The sequence below is a fragment of the Heterodontus francisci genome, chromosome 22 (genome assembly GCF_036365525.1).
Source record: "Heterodontus francisci isolate sHetFra1 chromosome 22, sHetFra1.hap1, whole genome shotgun sequence".
Lineage (NCBI taxonomy): Eukaryota > Metazoa > Chordata > Chondrichthyes > Heterodontiformes > Heterodontidae > Heterodontus > Heterodontus francisci.
Genome location: NC_090392.1, coordinates 71211446 through 71234524, shown reverse-complemented (window position 1 = coordinate 71234524; position 23079 = coordinate 71211446). Strand labels below are relative to the sequence as shown.

The following is a 23079-nucleotide window of genomic DNA, read 5'->3' as shown; positions in this document are numbered from 1 at the left end:
CTTTGAAAGTTATAATTGAATCTGCTTCCATCACCCTTTCAGATGGGGTTCATTCCAAATCGTAACAACTCACTGCAAGGTGATGGTGGCGTAGTGGTAATTCCAATTGAATGGTAATCCAGAGGCCTGGGCTAATGCCCTGGGGACACAGGTTCAAATCCCACCTTGGCGACTGGTGGAATTTAAATTCATTAATGAAAACCTGGAATTGAAAGCTAGTCTCAGTAATGGTGCTGTGAAACTATCATGGATTGTCTTAAAAACCCATCTGGTTCACTAATGTCCTTTAGGGAAGGAAATCTGCCATCCTTACCAGGTCTGACCTACATGTGACTCCAGACCCACAGCAATGTGGTTGTCTCTTAACTGCCCTCTGAAATGGCCTAGCAAGCCACTCGAATCAATTGGGGGATGGGCAACAAATACCAAGAAAAAGTATATATTAAAATCTCCATCTCCTCTCTGGATCTTTTGCCAATTATCTTGAATCTGTGTCCTTTGATTACGGATCCTCCTGCCCGTGGAAACACTTTGGCTGGAATTTTCCGCCACCCCAGCGAGCCGGATGGTGGTGGTGGGGGGGGGAGGTGGAAGTTGGTGGCGTAAAATGGGGCGGGAGGCTCCGGGAGGCCTTCCTGTAGGGCGGGGGAGGGGGAGAAAAATGGGCCCTCCGCCCCAGGCCAATCAATGCCCTTAAGTTGCCAATTAACGGCCACTTAACGGCCTTCGCCCACCTCCACGGGGATTTTACCCGATTGAGGGCCGCCCCCGCTTCCCCAATCACCCCCAGGACCCAAGAGGCCCCCCCCCCCCCCCCCCCCCACACCCAGCAACGACCACCCTTGCCTTGCCGGGGCCCAACCAATTACCCCGATATGGCAAACCAAACTTACCTGCACTCCTGGCTGCAGTCCCAGCAATGGCCACTGCTCCCGGTGGCGCTGCTGGGACTAAGAGCTGCCGGCCCGATGATTGGCTAGCAGCTCAATGAGGCAGGACTTCCTCCCTCAAGTGGGTGGAAGTCCCGCCTCAGAACAATTAAAGCTTGGGGACCTGTAAAATGTGGGACGGATCCCCCTGCTAGGCAGAAGCGGATTCGCCACTGACTTTTACGTCGGTGGTCAGCTTCTGTCCCTCGACGTACAATCCAGTCCATTCTCTTTTTTTACTCTATCAAAATCTGATATAATTTTGAGCACATCTGTTAATAACCTCCCAATAACCACCTCTGCTCCAAGGGGAACAATCCCAGTTTCTCCACATAACTGAAATCCCTTCCCCTGATATCAACTAATAACTCTCCTCTTCAAGGCCACTCCTGTCCATTCCAGCTGGAATGGTAATCCAGAGGCCTGGGCTAATGCCCTGGGGACACAGGTTCAAATCCTACCTTGGCAGCTGGTGGAATTTAAATTCAATTAATTAAAACCTGGAATTGAAAGCTCGTCTCAGTAATGGTAACAATTGAATTGATCGTAACAATTCATAGTTTTTTTAAAAAAAAATTCTCCTTATCTGCATCTGATGGTTTATAGCCTGAGTAGACTGTAAGTTTTAAATACCTACTGAAGGAGAAATCATTTGGCGGCACATGAAGTATTCCAGTAAACTGGAGCACAGTAACAGGACCTCTGGGACTCGCTGCAGTTTGGGCAGCTTCTATAACAGACTGCACGTTGAAAATCTACCCCCAATGTTGCTGATTCTTGATGATGATCACTGAGTAGATTCGGGTTGTGACCTTCCTGCAGTCAATTGCCTTACCAGAAACGCCTCCTTTGTATATTCTAGAAAGTCAGTCATCAATCCGTGTTGTACAGCGTCCAGACGCTGGGTGGGAATTAGAAAGGAAAACCATCAGCTCATGAGAGAGCAAAACTTCAGAAAAAACGTAAGCTACTATCTCGTAAGTAACTCGTGAGGAAATGCAATTTAAAGAGCCAAGATGGGGCCTAGATTTGATTTACTAAATCCTAGCAGGCTAAAAAAAAATTGCAGTTAATCCAGAAAAATATAAAGTATACAAATACTGAGAGATTTGAAACCTTTGGCAAAATCCTAGCTTGCTACTATAGGCTGTTAAGGTGGGCTCAGCTGCACCTGTATATGAGTTCAGTCTTCCAGTTATACACGATAAACAGTCCATCCACAGGTGTACAGTCTCACCATGCCAATCAGTAAAGGTTTGCACTCTTTGGTTTTATTTAGCTGCCACGTTTTATAGTTCCAGTGTATTTTACTGCTCCTATTGGCTCAGCTGGCAGTGTTCATTAGCTGGGTGTGACTATTAAATCAATGATGCTTTTTTTTCTATTAAAGCATATTTGACATCACCTGACCCCAATGCATGAATCAGTAAAGATTGGGGTGGGTTTAGTGGGGTGGAGACCAGCTGAAAATGGCTGCAGGGCAATTTGGAAACAAAGGGAGTGTAATCATTCTGTGGAAAGTTACTCAATACCTGTTTGTGCGAAATTCCACCATCTGTTATTTTAATGAAGCCAGTAATGTAAATGTATTTAAGGCCTTTAAATGACAGACAAAAATCGTCCGAGCACGATTCCAATCCAAAAATGGTGATTTTGATTTAAGTGTTTGAGGGCGTTTTGTTGTGTTTTATTGCTATTTCTGTTTGCTCCTTTTCAGGTGTGTTATTTTCATTTCCTTTGTCCATCTGTGGTGCCCTCAAATTGGTGGGTGACCTGACCACAGACCGCCTTCAATTCTGGTCTGTCTATTTATCTGTTATCCTGCACGACACAACCCCTCCCGCACTCCTCATCCCCCAGCTCCACTTCTCTACCAGCCCACCAAGCTGGGCATGTGAGTTCACCATTCCATGGTGTGGTCTATCAGGTCCTCCGAGCCGCGTGATGTAAAACGATCAGACTTACCAAGGGAAAAAATATGTTGAAATTGAGTAATTGTTCTTGAAGCATCTGATCTTTTGAAAGGCAGCTGTGTGGTTTTAGTTTAAAATGTAACGTCATCATCTGTGAAAGTCTTGGATGCCTGTTAGTCCAGGTCAGGGAACGGAAGAAGAAAAAAATCTCCCGCTTGGCTAGTGTCTGATTTCGCCATCTTTTCTAATCGGCCAGTGGCGAATCCACAAGTCTGAAAGGAAAGCAGATGCTGAGTTTGTTAACAGCAAGAGAAGGGAAACAGAGATGACACTCCCTCGGAATCATAGGGGCTGGCACTCTTTTAGCTGCCAAGAATCCTTCAAATTGCACCAAGGTCTACACACATGCAGCGTGAACCTTTTGAAGAGACTTCATAAGAGATGTTGAGATGAGCTGTCATGTGTTATTACCCCCCTCGTACTCCTTGAGAAAGAAAACCGCACTGAGGCAGTGTATTTCAATCTGGAATCCTGAATTTTCTTCCTTTTATTTACAAAGCTTAACAGTTGTTTATATTTAGAAGAATGGATTGCTAAGCTGTGGTCCGCTTCAAAGCACTTGAGTTTACGATGGGAGTCTGGAGTTGGACCAGAGGAAGAACAGTGTTAAACATAGACAAGCAGGGAAGTGGTAAAAGGCAGCATGGAACAGCAGTTAATCAAGGTCTAGGTGATACCATAAACTGTTAAAAACAAAGCTCACAAGGTTTATTGTCTAAATCCTAAGATTATATTAATACACATTTTAAATCAATTATTTTTACATCTATCCTACTCCATTTTGCATGTCATAAAAGGGCACATTAATAAAAACAACTTGCATTTATATAGTGCCTTTAACATAATATGTCCTATGGTGCATCACAGGAGCATTATCAAACAAAATTTGACACCAAGCCACATAAAGGGATATTAGGACAGGTGACCAAGAGAGGTGTTAAGAAGCATCTTAAAGGAGGAGAAAGAGAGCTAAAGAAGCAGAGGTTTAGGGAGAAATTCCAGACCCTAGGGCCCCGGCAGTTGAAGACACGGCCATCATTGAAAATCAGTGATTCGCAACATGCCAGAATGAGAGGATTGCAGATGTTTCTGAGGGCTATATGGCTGGATTGGAAGGCCAGCCAGGAGACCATTTGGTAAAGTCAAGTCTAGAGGTAACAAAGACATGAATGAGGGTTTCAGCAGCAGTTGAGGTGAGACGGTGGCTAATGCGTTTGTGTAAAATTCCTTTGATTACTTAAAACATGCTGGGAAAATAACTTGACAAATGTCATCCATTCCTTTTAGCACAAGTTAATGACTCTGCTTGTTCAGCACCGTGCTTAACCTGTCAAACTAGATGGTTAATTGCATTACTATCTACAAGATGCTCTGCAACAACTTGCCAAGTTCATTACATCAGCATCTTGTAGCCCTGACACCTCTGCCACTAAGTAGGACAATTGCAACAGGATGATGGAAACACCATTAACTGAGTTTCACACCATCCTGACCTGGTCATATTTATCCCTGTCTCTTCATAGTTCAAAGAAAGACTTTTATATTGCACCTTTTACAACTTCAGGATGCCCCAAAGCACTTTACAGCCAATGAAGCATTTTTGAAGTATAGTCACTGTTGAAGGAAACGTGGCAGCCAATTTGTGCACAGCAAGCTCCCACAGAGAGCAATGCAATAAATGACCAGATAATCTCAGTGATTTTGGTTGACGTATAAATATTGGCCAAAGCACCAGGGAGAATTCCCCTGCTCTTCTTCAAAGTTGTGTCATGGGATTTTTTTTAATGTCTGTCTGAGGCAGGCCTTTGGTTTAATAGCTCTTCCAAAAGAGGTGGAAAATCCTGCAGTTCCCGACTGAGCACCATCATAGATGTACAACTGCTACAAGGACTGTGGGCATTTCAAGGAGAAGGCTCGCCAACCTGCCAGGGCACCCAGGGAAGAACAATAAATGCAGGCCTTCCCAGCATCAACGACGTCCCAAGAACAAATAAAAGGAATGAACTGCATTAGTGATCCACGAAGGAATTTTATGCAGAGGGAAGTACGACTGTGACATTGGTTGCAGTATAATGTAAAGGAGGAGTTGATGTCAGTAAAGGCGTGTGGTATAAACACTGGGATGATTAGTGCAAGGTTTCCTGAGGTTATTTATTTGGATGACCATGACACTGTACTGTTGGCTACTGGAAGATTGCAATACTCACAGCAGCAGTCTTACAAGCTGTCCGTTCAAGCATGCAAGTGCCCCCAGTTCCCTGGATAATCCATTATCCGGTGGGGCAGCAGTTCACACAGGCCAGCAAGGTCCCCGTTTTGATTCCTGGTCTTCCTGGGGTATCCTGGGAGGGGCCCCAGCATAACTGGCTTAATGGAACTGGAAGGGAGAAAATAAATTATCCAGAGTTCTTTGCCGCTGAATACTACCTGGGGGACACTTTGTGGAAGGCATGTGCTGGCCAATATTGGGTAAGAGTGGGGGTGGGGGGGGGCTATTGCACCTGGCTGTAGTGCCGTCAATGGTCAGGCAGTCTGCTGCCACCCACTGCCCACCCAAATGTATCAAGAATGGCGGCTTTAACTAGCCGCGAAGTACCTGGAGATTGGCATCTCAGCATAGCTCATCACCTTTTAGGAGAAGAGCAGAATCTCAGGGAAAGATTAGTGCAGGTTGTTCCCTTCGCTCAGGGCTGGAGTATCACCACTGCTATCGAGATGAAAAATTAAGTTGCAAAATCCAGCCTCTAGTTGGTTAGGCTATCCTTGGTTAGCTTCTCTATTATCTCTATCTTTGTTTCAACCAGGAATTTTCTGCTTTGTCATGAAATGATGCAGTCTCATTGTTCTCTTTGCACCAGCAGCTTTGTATGAGATGCCTTGACAGGAGATTTTCAATCTCTGGATTTTAATGCAGCCATTTGACCTGAGCCTAGACATTGTCACTGTGACCTCCGTGTTTTATGTGTGTCTGGAGCTAGGCCAACTTTTTAATTTTATTATTTGTAGCCAACTTGGAATCCCCTTAAACCCACACCAGCTGTTGTTGGATTGTTGTTTTCTGAATGCAGAAAGTTTTTCTTCTCCATCCCCAGCCTTTGCGCCCATACGAGAAGGCTATGTGGAAGTCATTTGGGTGAGATTTTATTCTAGTGAGGTGCAGCGGAGCTAATATTGATGCTAACAGTGATTTACCAGCACCGTGGTGCTAAAACCAGCTCTGGAATATGATGGAATGGTGCAAAATTATGCCAGGTGCAATGAATTTGCCAGCTGTAATGTGCATTTGCTGCCGCAGGAGCAAGAGGAATGACCCCAGATTGCAGCTGCGCACCCTGAGTAAATACTGACGGAGAGTGGTACTCATGTCATGTCAGACCCCCAGACCATCTGGACAGCTGGCAGTTCTAATGCTGTCTCCTTTGGGTGGCCAGATGCAGATATAGTGGCATTACTGTCACCACTGTGATGACCTGACTGCTGCAGATATCCTGCAGGAATCATTGAATGAGAATTAGAGTGTGAACCTTGCCTGTTCTCTTACTCATTCATACTCGGGAAAACACAGGCAATTTAGGAAGAAGAGGAGGAGGCCATTCACTCCCCTTGAGCCTGTTTTGCTGTTCAATTAGATCATGGTGGATCTGTCCCTTATCTCCATTCACCCCATCTTGGTTTCATATCCCTGAACACCTTTGCCTGGACTCGCCACCGGGGGAAGTGGTTTTTCTTTATCTACCCTATTGAATCATTTAATCATCTCAAACACCACAAATTAATAACTCCTTAATTTTCTATACTCGAGGGAATACAAGGCTAGCCTGTGCAACCTGTCCTCATACTTTAATTCTTTGAGCTCTTATATCATCTTGGTGAATCTGCACAGCAGTTTGTCCAAGGCCAATATATCTTTCCTGAGTCTGAAGGGGAGACTTCATGTGGCGCATTGCCCCGTGTGTGGAGCTCATAACTTACCGGCCACTGCTCCTTCCTTCGCCCCTGCCATGCGGGTAACTTTGTTCACAGCCTTCACCCCACCCTCTTGTGCACTTCTCAGCAGACACATTTTGTCCATTAAACATACCATCTGAGGCATCAACCCTCTTCAAATCCAGCATTGACCACCCAACTTCCTTTGCTCAGCCCCATGCTTGCTAAAATCATTCATTTCTCCCTTCAGAGTTCTTTACCACTGCTCTCAAGACTGCTGCAATTGTTTGCTTCCTTTTATAATCTCATCCTGACCCCACTATCCTCACAAACTATTGCCCTGTCTCTAACCTTCCCCTTGTCTCCAAGACTCTGATGTATGTTTAGTTTAGTTTAGTTTAGTTTAGAGATACAGCACTTAATCAGGCCCTTCGGCCCACCGAGTCTGTGCCGACCATCAACAACCCATTTATACTAATCCTACACTAATCCCGTATTCCAATCTCATCCCCACCGGTCCCTATATATTTCCCTACCACCTACCTATACTAGGGGCAATTTATAATGGCCAATTAACCTACCAAACTGCAAGTCTTTGGCATGTGGGAGGAAACCGGAGCACCCGGAGGAAACCCACGCAGACACAGGGAGAACTTGCAAACTCCGCACATGCAGTACCCAGAATCGAACCCGGGTCCCTGGAGCTGTGAGGCTGCAGTGCTAACCACTGCGCCACTGTGCCGCCATCCAATGTGCCCGTGACACATGGGGCAGCCATTTATTTTCTTTGTATTTGGGGGGTGGGGGGGGGAGGGGTGTATGGGCCGAAAACCAATTCAGTGTGTTTGGGGGTTGGGTGGTACGGACTTCAACTGTGCAGGTCTGGCAGCCTTTTAAAAATGTCGCCAGCGCCGCAGAGCCTGCCCTCGCCATATGACGGGGGAGGTGGAAGGGGAGGCGAACTGCCCAGTGTATGATGATGAGCTGCCGCAGGCTGCCTTTTTTTTTTTGCCTGCCACCGAATGAAATTTAGCTGAGTCTTCAGCTTCCTGCTGTCAGCCACTGCTCTCTGGAGCTCTTTTCTAAACCACTTTGCCTCCCTATCTTTCTCTGTGGCTTCAAAAGCCTCTCAAAAACGGATCTCTTCAATTACCGCTCCAATTTCCTCCTTTCTGCCCAAACTCCATTACTTCCTGCACCTTCTCCGTCCCTCCCCTTGCCCCCCCCCCCCCCGTTTTGAGACACCCTATCACATCAATTGCAATATATATATAAGTCAACAGTTGTTTAGCTTTAGTTTTGAATTTGGTGTCTTTGTGTTCATGAGCAAAAGCTCACTCAAAGTTGTTTTTCTCAGAACATCTGATTCAGCATCACTCTTGCTGTTGTCATATCTTTGTGCCTCTGTCCATTTTTGCACCTGCCTGATGAACTTTTCACAGTAAATAATTGTCACTGTACAATTTATGGGAGCGTAGTGTGATTTTAAACTGTCCCAGACAACTGCTTTCTATTTCATTTATTTTCCCATCTCTGCTCTTTCGATTGAATTGAGGAACGCTGTGTTGTGCTCGGGAATATTCTACACAAATTAGTGTCGCCTAGCTCTGTGTGAAATGAGTAATGATTCTTCAATGCAATTATTTGGACAGTGTGTTGAGAATCTCCTTAAAGCAGAAGTGTCCCATGGAGATTCCAGAATTAATACTTGCCCCAAATTCCCTGCTCACAGTACATGTCTTATGGCAAAGATACTCTGAGGTGTCCTCCACTGATCATTGAACTGACTGTTAGGAGGCACACGGTAGCTGTCCGTAGAAAATTTTCCCTTTTCTTTTACACTTTATTTCAGTGTAATGCCTTCCCAGAGCATTGCAGCTGAAATCAAGAACTTAGTAGCATGGGGGCTGTGCCTGTCGACCCTACAATCATGGCACAGTATATTGGTGCTTTGCCCAGTACTGAATTAGGAATGGCATTGTTTAATTAGCCTCTAACAGGAAGGATGCCAGATCACACTGATGTTGAATGGCAACTGATCAGAGATTGCCCAGCCAAGTTCATTGCCGATGAGACGTTAAACTGAGACCCTGTCTGGTGTTACAGGTGGACCTAAAAAATGAAATGGTACCAAGAGCAGGAGAATTCTCCCAGTGTTGTGGCTAATATTTATTCCTCAAACAGATTATCTGGTTCTTAATCTCACTGTTGTTTGCGGGAGCTTGCTATGCACAAATTAGTTGCCATGTTTCCCTACATCACAACTGTGGTGACACTTCAGAAGTACTTAATTGGCTGCAAAGCACTTTAGGACTTGGTGAGGTCATGAAACGTACTCTCTAAATGCAAGTCTTTCTATCAATGTGTTGTCTCTTCACAGAGCTATTTGACACTATTATCGTAAAAAGGATTCACTAGGCTTCCCAATGGTACAGCGTACAGTGTGATACTACTGATCCCTACAGGCTAACAGGATCCCAGGTTTGATCCTAGGATTTGTGCTAAATCTGCTAACGTCCACTGGGATAGTGGAAGTGGCCCTATAATTGTCCTAGATTTTCCAGAGATGGGAATTAAAAGAATCCTGCATTCCCTTTCCCAATTCCTCTGGAAAATGCTTGTACAAGGTCTGGATTGGGCTCACTTGTAACGAACCCCCTGGTTGAACAGTCTCTTGACACAACTCGCACATTACAAAATGGCCACCTAAATCAGAATTTGAGGGTCACTAGTGCCTCTGGATCCTTTTGAAAGAAAGAACTTGAGTTTATATAGCACCTTTCATGACCTCAGGATGTCTCAATACACTTTACAGCGCTAAGTACTTTTGAAGGGCAGTCACTGTTGTAATGGAGGCAAATTTGACAGTCAATTTGCACACAGCAAGATCACACAAACAGAAATGAGATACTGACCAGATAATCTGTTTTGGTGACGTTGATTGTGGGATAAATATTGACCAGGACAACCAGGAGAAATCCCATGTCTTCAGATAGTGCCATGGGATCCTTTTATGTCAAGCTGAGAGGGTATACAGGGCCTTGGTTTAACGTCGCATCTGAAAACAGCACCTCTGACAATGCAGCACTCTCAGTATTGTTACTGGAGGGGCAGCTGGGATTGTGTGCTCGGGTCTCTGGAGTGGGATTTGAATCCACGACCTTCTGACTCAAGTGAGAGTTATAACTGAGAAAGGAGGGGAGAAAATTGGAGAGGGGCAAAGTAATTTATATCGATGTACTCTTTTCCTCTTAAACTCCTCTCCTCAGATGATATCCCCCTGTAATCCATTGGCATACTCTGTCTGTCTCGAATATCTACCTCCTATTTCACATGCAGCTCAATCCACCAGCTCCCAATATTATGAACTCCTCCTGTGGTAAAGATATCGTGTTATAAAAGGGTTTATGTTGTAACGCAGTAAGCGAGGAACAAGAGCTTAATCCACTTCTATCTTAACTGACCTTAACATGTGAATGTACAGGGCCAAAACGTGTGCATCTGCATGTCTATGTAAAAAAAACATAAAGATTGCAGGTTGACCTGCCTTAATTTTTGTGGCATTTTCTATCTGAATAAGGGTTGCTGTCACTTTAAATCCTCTACCTTGGTGACACGGCAAAGAACCAGCTTCCTGTAGCTCTCTAAAGTTGTGTTGTGCAACCAGCAGGGTGTAAATGGTTCCATCTGCCACAGACCAGCCCCCTGGCCGTAAGAAGACAATCACACCGCAGCGTTGACAGCTTGTGTGCGTCATCTGCGCTGCTTTGAAAATTTTCTCCTTCAGATAGCAGCTAACAAGCTCTTATTTCTCACCTGTTGACGACAAAATCTGAAAAGGTTTCCACAGAGAGAGGTGCGGAGGCCATTAGAGCTGTCTCTTTATTGCTTTCGTGCATTCTTCCAATTTACCAATAAATGTGTTCAGCGCAATGGGGAGCTAGGCAGATTTCACCCCATATTTTTACAGTGCCTGGCAATTGTGGAATCATAATAGCTACACCAAGCACTCTCCATCTCTAAGAAGTTAACAAGGCATTTCAATGCACATATATTAGCATAACAAGGAACCAGATCACATTTTAAATGAAAATCTCTCAGATTAAAATGATAGAAATCAAAGTAAATCGACAAAAGACACAATTGCAAATCAGCAGCTATTTCAGTTCAAAATTCTTTTGTAAAATTACAAAGCACTAACGTGAATATGGAACGTCTTTAGGGTAACTCAAAGGAGCAAGATGTCAGAAAGGATTTAATAAGGAGCTCTGAATTTTTTTTTAAAATTACTTAAAAACACAGTTGTTCTGATCACTGCATCTTGTAAATCAGTGCTTGGCGATCACTGTATTGAGAACGTTTTCAGCCAGTTGTTGACTTCAGTACGATTTTTGCCCTGTAGTGTCAGCTGTGGCTCAGTTGGTAGCACTCTTGCTAGAAGGTTGTGGGTTCAAGTCCCGCTCCAGGACTTGAACACGCAAATCTAGGCTGACATTTCAGTGCAGTACAGAGGCTGTGCTGTGTTGTCTTTCAGATGAGAAGTTGAACTGAGGCCCCGTCTACACTCTCGGGTGCATGTAATAGATCACATGGCGCTATCTTGAAAAAATGCAGGGGAGTTATACCCAGTGTTCTGGCCAATATTTATCGCTCAATCAACATCACAAAAACAGATTATCTGGTCATTATCACATTGCCTTGTGTGGGAGGTTGGGCACTTCTGGCAATAGTGACTACACTTCAAAAGTACCTCACTGGCTGTAAAGAGCTTTGGAACGTCCTGAGCTCGTGAAAGGCACTATATAAATGCACGTCAGTCTTATTTCTTTTCTGAAGCACTTTTCATTTTCTGTACCCATCCTGATTTTTCGCTCCACCTCCTCTCTCTCGAGGGTGACTCATGCTGAGCTATACTTTGGGGTTCCGAAGAAGGGTCACTGACCCGAAACGTTAACTCTGCTTCTCATTCCACAGATGTTGCCAGACCTGCTGAGTGGTTCCAGCATTTCTTGTTTTTATTTCTGAGCTATACTTTGCCTGGCTAGTAATTTGACCTCTGGTCAGTATTCTACCACATGTGATCCTAGACAGAGATGTAGGCAGCTTGTTCTGCCTTAGCGAGCATCGCCACTGAGTGGAATCCTGCCCACATCTGTTGCACATGCTCATATTGCAGGAGCACACACCCCTTGCTCAGGCACTGAGACAGGTCACTGCATCTCAACTGGTGCCCAGGGTAAAACTGTTAGCTCAGGTCGGCAGTGGAATCTGGGATCTTCTGGTCTGTATGACCTGCTATCACATCAAGCAGAGCATGTACCCAGCAGGATATTAGGGAAGCTACGCCAACTTTTCTTTGATTATATTCAGTTGGTTTTAATGGTTTCCATATTACACAACAACCACTCAATTCCAAAAATAAAAACCTGTAATGAACCTTAATTTTTAAATTAAATGTGCATTTACATTAAGTGGAAATATAAAGGAAATTAAAGCTATATTGCAATGCACAGGGTTAGCTACAGGCCAAGTCTGGCATTGCTCTCTATGTCATTGGCAATATAGTAGTGTGCTATGGTACATTCTTGCATTGCTTTGTTGCACAAATGATGTGCCAACTCTCATCAAAAACATCCCAGTGTAAAATTTCTGCCAGCATTTTCTGATTTCCCACTATCACCTCAGCAGATAGTCCGGAGTGAGCGGCCATTTATGCCGTTTATCTCCAGGGATGCCACCAAAGTTACAGCAGAAGATCGGGATAAAACCTCTTGCCCACTCCACCTGTGCCCCCACTAGCACCACCGCCAACACACACACACGCACATTTATCTTTGGTGTTTTTTTTTATTTAGGTGAGGAATGCTGGCACTGGGGAAATAAAATACTTTTCCATTTTCTAGCTCTGGTACACTAGGGTTTTAGATACGGTTGAAAACTCCCTCTGGTCTACTGCAGCAACATGCCTTAAGCCCCAACCTCAGAGCACCATTTACTGAAACAGCTTACACCCTCTGAGTGAGATTGCCAACTTGTGCTGAATCAAGGGGCAGTTTTGTGCACAGGCTATGCCCATTTGGAACTAGACTGAGACTAAGCAAACTCAGTTCAAATGGGACTCTATTGGCTTCCTGGTTCCAGAGATGAAAGGCTATTGTGCTTACCTTAAACTTGTACTACGTTTTTTAAAAAATGGTCGCGGCGGATAGCTGTAACTAACATGATCCTTGTGGATATTTATTGTTTGTTCTGTGCACACTAACAGTATTAGGACTGCTATTCATCATTCATGTAAATGAGGCTCAAGCAATTTTAAGCTGTTTTTTTATACTGTTCTTCATTCATTGGCTTATGCAATCCAGTTCTCTCTCAGCCTGGGTTTCCCACAGATGTTGGCCAGATGAAAGAATGTAAAGGAACAGGCACTTATATAACACCTCTCTCATTCTCATGGAATCTGAATACTTTAAATGCAATTAATTAATTTTTGAAGTGCAATTACTGCCAAAGGTGGCCGCATACATTGCGTACACCAGTGACCGTTTGAGACAGCATTGTTTCCTCAGTCAATGTCACCAAACAAATTAACTGAGTACTGAGGGAGTGCTGCATTGTCATAGGAACCTCCTTTCACCAGTATTTAAACCGATGCTCCATCTAATTGTTTGGGTGGATATATAAAAAATCCTCTTGTACTATTTGAAGAGCAAGGGAGTTCCCTCGATGTCCTTGCTATTTTAATGTAGGTGCTTATCCATTTAAAATAAGCAGGTTAATTCTTGGTAAAGTAGGGGGATAAAGGATTTGCACATGAGCGCATTAACTGCTCACATGCAGTGTCGTTTCAAGGCCATGGTGACTTCATGTTTGTGTGCCTTTGTCCGTTTCTGCATCTACCTGATGGGCCTTTCACAGTAAATTGTTGTTGTACAATTAATGGGAGCATCGTGTGATTTTAAAATCTTTCAGACAACTGCTTTCTGTTTCATTTATTTCCCAACGCTGCTCTTTATTCTGAATTGGAGAACATTGTGTTGTTGTACTCAGGAATATCCTGCTCGAATTAGCGTCATCCGCCTGCCTGTGGAATGAGTAATGACTCTTAAGTGCAATTAACCAGACAGCATGTTGAGAAACTCCTTAAAGCAGAAGTGCCCCATGGAGGTTGCAGGATTGTTTTTTTGTTGTTTTACCCTTGTGTTCCCGGTCCCTCCTTTACTCTAAGAAATACAACTCCGACAGCTGAGTGACCGACCGCCAAGGGCCTTTCAATTCTGCCGCACAGCTGATTATTTGGGGGTAGGTGACAGCTGTCCCCAAAAACAGCTGTGTCTCACTCTCTCTTTCTATTTAGTCCCCTCCTCTGTGTGGCTTCTCTCACCAGCTGACACTGGAAAATTTTGGAATGGAGCATGGGGACAACATAGTCATAGCATAGCACATTGGGGCTCATTTGGTACTGAATGGGTGTGGGGCAGGGGTCCAAAACTAGGGGGCTGTAAATATAAGGTAGTCACTAATGAATCCAATAAAGACTTAAGGAGAAATACTTTAGAGAATTCTTAGAATGTGAAATACACTACTACATGGAGTAGTTGAGGCGAATAGCAAAGATGCCTATAAAGGGAAGCTAGATAACCGCATGAGGAAGATAGAAATGGAAGGTAATACTGACAGGACGAGATGAAATTGGGAGGAGGCTTGCGTGGAGCACAAATACTGGCAATGACCAGTTGGGCCAAATGGCCTGTTTCTGTGCTGCAACCTCTATGAATTTACCAATGAAATTGTTACCAAGGAGGAGAGAGAAGCAGCTTTTAGATGCTTAAAGAACCAAACCTGGTTGTAAAAGATCCCAAATGACTTGGCTTAGTCTTTAAGGCATCGAAACAAGCTTGTGAACCTCCAGAACTGTACACTTAAACCACTTCCAAATTGTTGCGAGCATTTGTACATCTGTAGACACAAGGAAATTTCACACGTTTTCCCAAGTGTTTCCATGCGTGTGGAATTCAAGTGGTTCATGACTTTCCAGCTCTGATGAGATTTTGTGGTCATGGAATAAATAAGTGCGGCCCAAGTGAGCAGCTGGGAGTACTCCATAATGTTGGAGGAGCCTTTCAAAAGGGGTACAGTTGCCTGCATCCTAATATATTCTGGGACCCTTCTTAAAGCAGAAATGTTTAAGAGGAGTGTTAATAGAGGTGTTCAAAATTATGGAGGATTTTGATAGAGTAACTAAGGAGAAACTGGCAGGAGGGTCAGTAACCAGAGAACCACAGACTTGAGATGATCAGCATAAGAACCAGAGGCAAACGCTAGCGTGCATAAGCATGCAAATAGAGACAGAAAAGAGCAGAAGAAATAAAGTGGGAATATGGGATTACTGTAGGGTTAGTATAAATGGGAGGTTCTTGGTCGGCACAGACTCGGTGGGCCGAAGGGCCTGTTTCAGTGCTGTATCTCTAACATGAAGAGAAAATACACAACGCATTGTTATGATCTGGAATGCAATTTCTGAAAGGGTGGTGAAAGCAGATTCAGTAATAACTTTCAAAAGGATGTTGGATATATACTTAAAAAGGGAAAACATGCAGGACTGTGGAGGATGAGCAAGGAAGTGGGACCAATTGGATAGCTGTTTAAAGAGCTGGCACAAGCATGATGGGCCAAACGGTCGTCTCCTGTGCTGCATCATTCTGTGATCATAGTGTGTGGCTTTTCTGTGGCAACTTTCACCTGCTGCTCTTCCCCTACCCCCCAACCCATAAAGGAGACGATGATCCACTTCAGTATATTTGTGGGGGGATGTTACAACTAGGAGAGAAAGAGGTCTAGGGTTCCCCTTCACCTGGTCTTACTATAACAGAGTTTTAAAGTTTTTACACTGTTTTTAGCTCCCCCATGGTGAATCCTTGTTCACCGCTTTCCAATTATACAGTAAAGAAACTAGCGCAAACAGGCTTTCTTGGGTTTAAAGAAGAAAGGTAAAATTTTATTACAACATAAACTCTAATTCGGTTGACCCCTTACGGATACATGACGCGCCCACGCTAGCGTGCATAAGCATGCAAATAGAGACAGAAGAAATAAAGTGGAAAAGTTTGAGGCAATAGCTGAAGAGTCTTTTTGTTACGGGTCTTCGAGCTCACTGTATAGTCCTTGATTGTAGGTAGTTCTTGCTTTTCGTTGGGGCGCAGTATTCTTCTTAAACCTTGTTCACTGTAGGAGACTTTTCTCTCGTGGGGCTCATGTGTCTTCAGTGGGTTTTTGGAGTTCTGTGAGAAAGAGATGGAGGCAGACAGGAGGTCGTTTTCAGTCCAGGAGCATTCTGCTTTCTGCCAGTTCAGACACTCTCTCTCCAATTTAAAACTCCCCAGGTTGGCCAGCAGGGTAGTCATGTGATTGGTATAATCACTTCTGGCTTTGTATATTGGGTGGGTCAGGGAATGGTCCTTTGTCTACAAAGACTGTCTGTTAATCTGCAAAAAGGCCTGCCAACCACTTGTAACAGGCCTTCTCCTCTTCCCAGCAACAATTTGAAATTTAATGTCCATGTGGCGAAATTAATGTGCCTCATTCTTGCCAGGTGGGGGCCTGCATGACAGGGGAAATAATTATTTGTTGCTTATTTTTCGCTTGCTTCTTCCATCTGTCCTTTTGCTGATTTTGAACCCTGCCACATGCTCTGATGCAGAGGGCTAGCAGCTTGCCAGCACCCCTCCTGAGCTGGTGGTGAATGACTGTGGTACCAGAGTAACTCGGACATTCTTTCTCTGGCCCATCCCCCTCATTTCTCATCAATTTTGCCCATTCATCACTATGGTATGGATGTGGGCCTCTTGCAATCCACCACCTCACCTACCCCACCCCACCCCAAGCCCTGCCCCAGCCCTGATCGTTATAATCGCAGTCAATAATGTTCCTTTAAGATTAGTTTACTGTCTGTGGGGTAATTGGGTTACACAGTGATTTATAAACTGGGATGTGCAGTGATATGAACTGCAGTTATAATTTAGTAAAACTGCATGTTAAGATGTATTGAGCTTTATTTTGAGTCTGGCTTCTTGCAACTCCTTCCCACACACTATGACCGAGGTCTCGTCTGAGTTCTAACACATACAGGAAGATCTGATTGCCTGATTTTAAAGTTGCAATAAGCAACTCTGTGCAGTGTTAATACAAGCGTGAACTTGCACTGCAAATGTAGTGTTCTCTTTGTACTGCCACTACAGCTGTTAAATGCAACCAGCCCCAACACAAGAGTGAAGAAGACTCCCTCACTCAGCTAGTGTATGCAGGCCAGACTTTCACGCTGTATTTGCACTGTAAAAGAGTTTAGCACTGATGCAAACTGTAAATCGCTAAGATTTTTTATTCTTTTATGGGACGTGAGCGGTACAGGTATGGGCCAGATTTCTTGATCATCTTGAACCGCTGCAGTCCATGTGCTGCACGTACACCCACTGTGCTGTTGGGCAGGGAGTTCCAGGACTTTGACCCAGCAACAGTAAAGGAATGGCGATATGGTTCCAAGTCAGGATGGTGTGTGGCTTGAAGGGGCACTTGCAGGTGGTGGTGTTCCCATGCATCTGCTGCCCTTGTCCTTCTAGGTAGTAGAGGTTGCAGATTGGGAAGGTGCTGTGAAAGGAGGCTTGACGAGTTGCTGCAGTCTTGCATCTTGCATATAGTACACACTGCTGCCACGTTGTGCTGGTGGTGAAGGGAGTGGATGGGGTGCCAGTCAAGAGGGCTGCTTTGTCTTGATGGTGTCAAGCTTTTTGAGTGTTGGATCCACACTCATCCAGACAAGTGGAGAGTATTCCATCACACTCCTGACTTGTGCTTGTAGATGGTAGACAGGCTTTGGGGAGTCAGGAGGTGAGTTACTCACCACAGAATTCTCAGCCTCTGATCTCTTGTAGCCACGGTATTTATATGACTGGTCCAGTTCAGTATCTGGTCAATATTATCTCCCAGAGTTTGATGGGGGGATTCAGTGATGATAATGCTGGTGAATGTCCAGAGGAGGTGGTTAGATTCTCTCTTGTTGGAGATGGTCATTGCCTGGCATTTGTATGACACAAATGTTACTTGCCACTTATTAGCCCAAGCATGAATGTTGTCCATGTCTCTCTGCTTGCGGGCATGGACTGCTTCAGTATCTGAAGTATCTTGAATGATACTGAACGCTCTGCAATCATCACCGAATATCCCCACTTCTGACCATATGGAGGGAAGGTCATTGATGAAGCAGCTGAAGTTGGTTGGGCCTCGGACACTACCCTGAGGAACTCCTGCAGTGATATCCTGGGGCTTGGATGATTGGCATCCAACAACCACAGTCCTCTTCCTCAACCAGCAGAGGGTTTTCCCCCTGATTCCCATTGACTTCAATTTTGCTAGGCAATTTTATAGTAAAAATGTACCTTAACTAAGGCAGAAACTGATTTTGCAGGAGCTGTACTGTTGAATTTTTGAGACTGAGTCGTTCCCCTGGAATCTGTCAGGTAATTCTAGAATGTGGTGTGCAATCGATAAATGTTTAGTAATAACTCGTTTTTCTGTGCGAGATGTTTCTTTTAGCAAGTATTAATTATCACACGAGTCGACAGAAAACATGACACTGCGTCCCGAAGTATTTAAACATCAAAATTATTTAGTTAGTTTTCTAACCGGAAAATGTTTACCAGATGCGACTTGTTGCCTGTTAGGCAAACCTTTTCTGTCTGCCTCTCTCCGTCCGTCCGTCAGTCTGTCTGCACCCTCCTCTCTCTCTGTATCTGCCTCCTCGCTCTGTATCCCTTTCTCACAGTAATTTGCTCTTTTCCAGGGCATCAAAATTTTACCTCCCTACAATCCACAGGCTTTCAAAATCCCAGCTTGCAGTCACCTATTCTTGATTGATTCAGCTAATGCTCTCTCTCCTAGTCATTGCAGCTTTCCCTGCATGATGGGCATTGGCCCTTTGCCCAGATGTCTCAATTTATAAAATAAATAGGTTTGCGGGTTGTGACCACCTGTGCAAAGATGGGACTTTTTACAGCAACTTTCATGATTCTGGTCCAAGATCAATTTTTCCTTGGCTCACCGTGCCTTTTATTGTGTGTTGTGAGTGACCCAACGCCAGCATTGATCTGTGATGCACTGTTAAACTTGAGAGTCTTCCCTGCTGTTTTTATAGAAACCCATTAACTATTTTCTTTCTTCAAATTTCAGATTATCTGGCAAATCACGGCCGGCTGAGTGAGCTGGAGGCCAGGCGCAAGTTCTGGCAGATCCTCTCGGCAGTGGAATACTGCCACAACCGCAAAATCGTCCACCGGGATCTGAAAGCAGAGAACCTTCTGTTAGACAGCAATATGAATATTAAAATAGCGGGTGCGTATTGAGAGCGTGAGATCTGAGGAGCTTGGTTGATATTAACACTTACCTGCAAAACCTAACAGGCGGCTGAGAACATTCTGTTTACTGGCGTATTGCCAAAGAGAATATAGTTGACTAAGATAACCCACCATGTTCCATCCCTTCTCTTCCCTCTCTCTCTCTCTCTCTGTCTCTCACACGTATACATACCTTTTTGTTTGATATGTACAAGGGAATACTGTACTATTTAATTCTAATTGGAATGCCCAATTGCCTTTTTTTTTCTCTCTGCCCCATTTATTTGTGATGCATTAGTCTCTTTCCTCCCACCACACACCCTCCTCCTCCCAACTCCTCCAGTTGGCACCTCCCAAAAATAGCACAGTTGAGGCCTACCACAGGCTTGAACCTTAATCACAACACTTATTGATGAAGTGTGCTTCGGCTGCACTGCTCGGTCTCTTTCAGCCCTCTTTGAGCAGCTGTCTCGCTAGAATTGATAGATGACTGTGCAATCGTTTCTTGCTTAAGATATTTAAATAACTACTAGCTGGTTGTCAGTAAGTGAGTAAATGTACTGGGACAAAAACTTATTTCTGACCTCGTTGTGTTCCTGGTCTGCTTCACAGAATGTTGCTTTGTGTTGCAATCTTCGTTTCCCACTCTCCTCCTCCGTCCCCCCCAGGTTAATCCTTCCCCCTTCCAGTTTCCTCTCCTGAAGGCGCTGGCTTATCCTTGGCCGTGGTTCCGGGGCCATTAGCTGCTCTCCAACACCTCGATACAGTAGCTGTTTCTCATGTTGGGACCTAAACAGTGAGTGCCAACCGGCCTTTCACCTTTTTGTTAAGGCATCATCGTCTGATCCTATCCTTACTCAACACCCAGACACAAGTACTTTCCTGCAGATAGTGATAGGGAACTGGAATTTTTTCTGACTTTTGCCCCATATTCAGGAGAACTGAGGATAATTTCAGCATTGCATTAAAACAAGACAGACCAGGGATCTTTGTGATCTTTACTGGTCTGTGCAGTGCAGCTCTACATTGGACATTGTGTTTACCAATTAAATCAGGTGTGTTGTCTGTGAAACTTCCCAAAATGGTGGCATAAAGAAAATAGTTTATTTTCCATATCAGGGATCCTTCTTACAGCAGAGAAGGTTATGGGGAGAGTTAATAGCGATGCTCATAATAATGAAGGATTTTGATAGCGTAGATGGGAATTAACTGTTTCCAGGGCTCGGAGGGTTGGTAATCAGAGGGCACAGATTTAACATAATGGGAAAAATATCTGGGGAGAAAAGAGGATTTTTTTTACACAGTTGTTACAATCCGGAATGTGGATGCAGATTCACTAGTAACTTCCAATAGGTAACTGGATATATACTTGAAAGGATAAATTTTCAGGCTATGGGGAAAGAATGGAGAGTGGGACTAATTGGATAGTCCTTTCAGTAAGGAGGCACTGACATGATGGGCCGAATGGTGGCCTTCTGCGCTCTAAGACTCATGATCTATATTTAGCCTTCCAGGTGGAGTCTCTTCCTGTGCCTCTTTCCATTCCCCCCCAACACACCCATCAAAATGCACGTGAATTCTGCTCACACGTACACACTTTCATCCTTGAAAGGCATTTTCCAACAGTTGTCTGCGATTTTTACACAGAGAAAGGTCAGTGGTGTGAACTGTTCTTTCATTCAGCGCTTCAAAGCATCTCCAGTTACCGTGTTAAATGGGTTGCTTTCCACTTCCAAGAGCCTGTGCAGCCCCAGAGTTTTTTCCTTTGGTTTGAACACTGGGGCCAAATGTTAAAAAGCAGAAGAAATAATCTGGAATGGTTCGAATCTCCGCAAGATGACGTGCAGTTTGTGAATCCCGCGTTCTGTTTGTTTTAATTGGGGCTACTCCACAGAGTGGGGAAGAGGAGGGATTATTCTGGATGCATGGGCTGGAAGGCAACAAGCAAGACGGTGAGACATTTACAACTAAAAGAAAATCCCCTTTCTGCTTTTCCCCCTTTCCCTTTTGAAGGTGCTGAGTCTGGTTGGCATGTGGACACAGGAGCCTCGTGCCTCATGCAGGTAGCCATCTGTAAGCCTGTTCAGTGAGCTATCAAGCTATTCGACAATGAAGCCCATCTTGTCCTTACCTGATGCACTCTCAAGCAAGGTCACTTGAGTGACTGGGAGCGGGAAAATTGACTGACATTTTATTTCCTTACCCCAGCCCAGGGCCACTGGGAATAATTGTAGCCCTGCTTCCTACCTACAATGCTGGCTAAGGTCAGTCAATCCATTATAGATTAAGGATTGAACCTGAGACTTTCCTGGTCTGTACGATGCAGCCTCACGTTAAACAGTGCAGCTCCTCACTGAACAATCGCTGGAACTGATGATGAGGCTTTTTGAATTTTTTTTTAGGTATTCTCGAGAGCTCAAATACAGTCAGAGGAGTCACTCTGTTGGATTAATGATGTACATCAGAAGGCAAGGATAGGTAGTGGAGGCAAGAAAGAAATGGCTGTTTAAACAGGCAGGTACTGACTGAAGCAGCCTCATAAACAAATGCAAGACTCGTGTATGGTTGATAACCAATGATACAAACGTAGTCTGTTATCTTACTAAACTTGAATAAATGCCAGTCCAATTAACCGGCCTCTCTCTCTCCTTCAATCATTCAGTCTCTCCTGAATTTGGGAACATTGGAGCCATAAATACAATCCATTTGTGCTTAAATAAAAATTCCTTTGTATGAGAAACCTCTTAAAGTCTCTAGCTATCAGCACAAATGTAATGCCAACCAAAAATTACCTTTTAAACTCTTGCACAGCAGTTAAGGGGTTAAGTGGGGCGAGAGAGAGAGAGAGAGAAAAACATCCAGATTTATCTGTTATCCCATTGTTTTATTAATCTCTCTGATTGAGTGCTTGGGGAAGGGTTTCAGGCATCTTTTCCACAGTTTTGTGATAGATGAACTGCTGACAAGAAGATGAAAAGGATTCTTTTTGGCAAACATCATTCCCCTACTTCACATCTAGAAGTCCCATGACAATCCCAAATCACTTCGCCTCGGGGGTTAGCTGCCCGAACTGGGATCCAGCGCTGCTCACCTATGAACCCCTCGTAAGCCAAGGGGTAAGATGGCAAAAGGGAAGGTAGGGTGGAGAGGGGGAGAGCAGGCAAGGAAAGCCCACCCTATCCTGTGGCAGGAGTGCAGTTTAGCGTCTGCTGTGAGCTGCGTGACTTTTATTCTGAAGCAGCCTCCATGATAGCGTTCCTAGCCAGTGGACAACAGAGGAGAATTGACGTCAAACACTGCTGATCAGTATGCTGCTCATGAAATGGGTCAGCTCAGACAATTAATTCACAACCATGGGCTCCTATCTATTCTTCTTGTCAGCAGCTTAGCTGAATAAATTCCCTCACTTAAATGTAGTCCTGATAAGGGGGAGGGTGGGGAGGGAGGAGTGGAGAGAGCTTCCACAGGAAAAGAGTCAAGGTCATGTAGAAAGAAAGTAAAACTCTTTTTGAAGCCCCATTATATTTTGCGGTGGGTTTTATTTTTAAAGAACTAGATAGAAAACGTTCCACGCAGTTTTAAGCAATGGTTAGCCAACAAGTCAAAAATTAGCCAAGTAACCAAATATTGTGCCGCAGTGTTATGTGTTTTATTTTAATTATCCTCTTTGATGTCAGTGAGGCAGTTAGCCAGAAAAGGAATGGAATTTTTTACATTCTTGTGTGCAGATTAGGTGGTTTAGACTCTTAAAGGAAAAGTAATTGTATTCGTTGGAGCGCGCATGAGGGCTAGTGCCAGCTGAAAAAGATGCTTCTCACCGAGTGCTGGGCCTGTTGCAGGATGTTTGTGGGTTACAGGGTCAATGAG

The 23079-nt window shown here is 44.3% G+C and overlaps 1 protein-coding gene across 4 annotated transcripts in view; it reads left to right on the top strand.

Annotated features, from left to right (window-relative positions):
- The window catches only part of sik2a (salt-inducible kinase 2a), a 131997-nt gene that overhangs the window by 75723 nt on the left and 33195 nt on the right, over positions 1-23079 (top strand). For all 4 annotated transcript variants that reach the window (XM_068053990.1, XM_068053991.1, XM_068053989.1 and 1 more), the window contains exon 4: positions 19049-19210. In XM_068053990.1, the coding sequence (XP_067910091.1) occupies positions 19049-19210 (162 nt within the window). The remainder of the gene's footprint in view (positions 1-19048; positions 19211-23079) is intronic.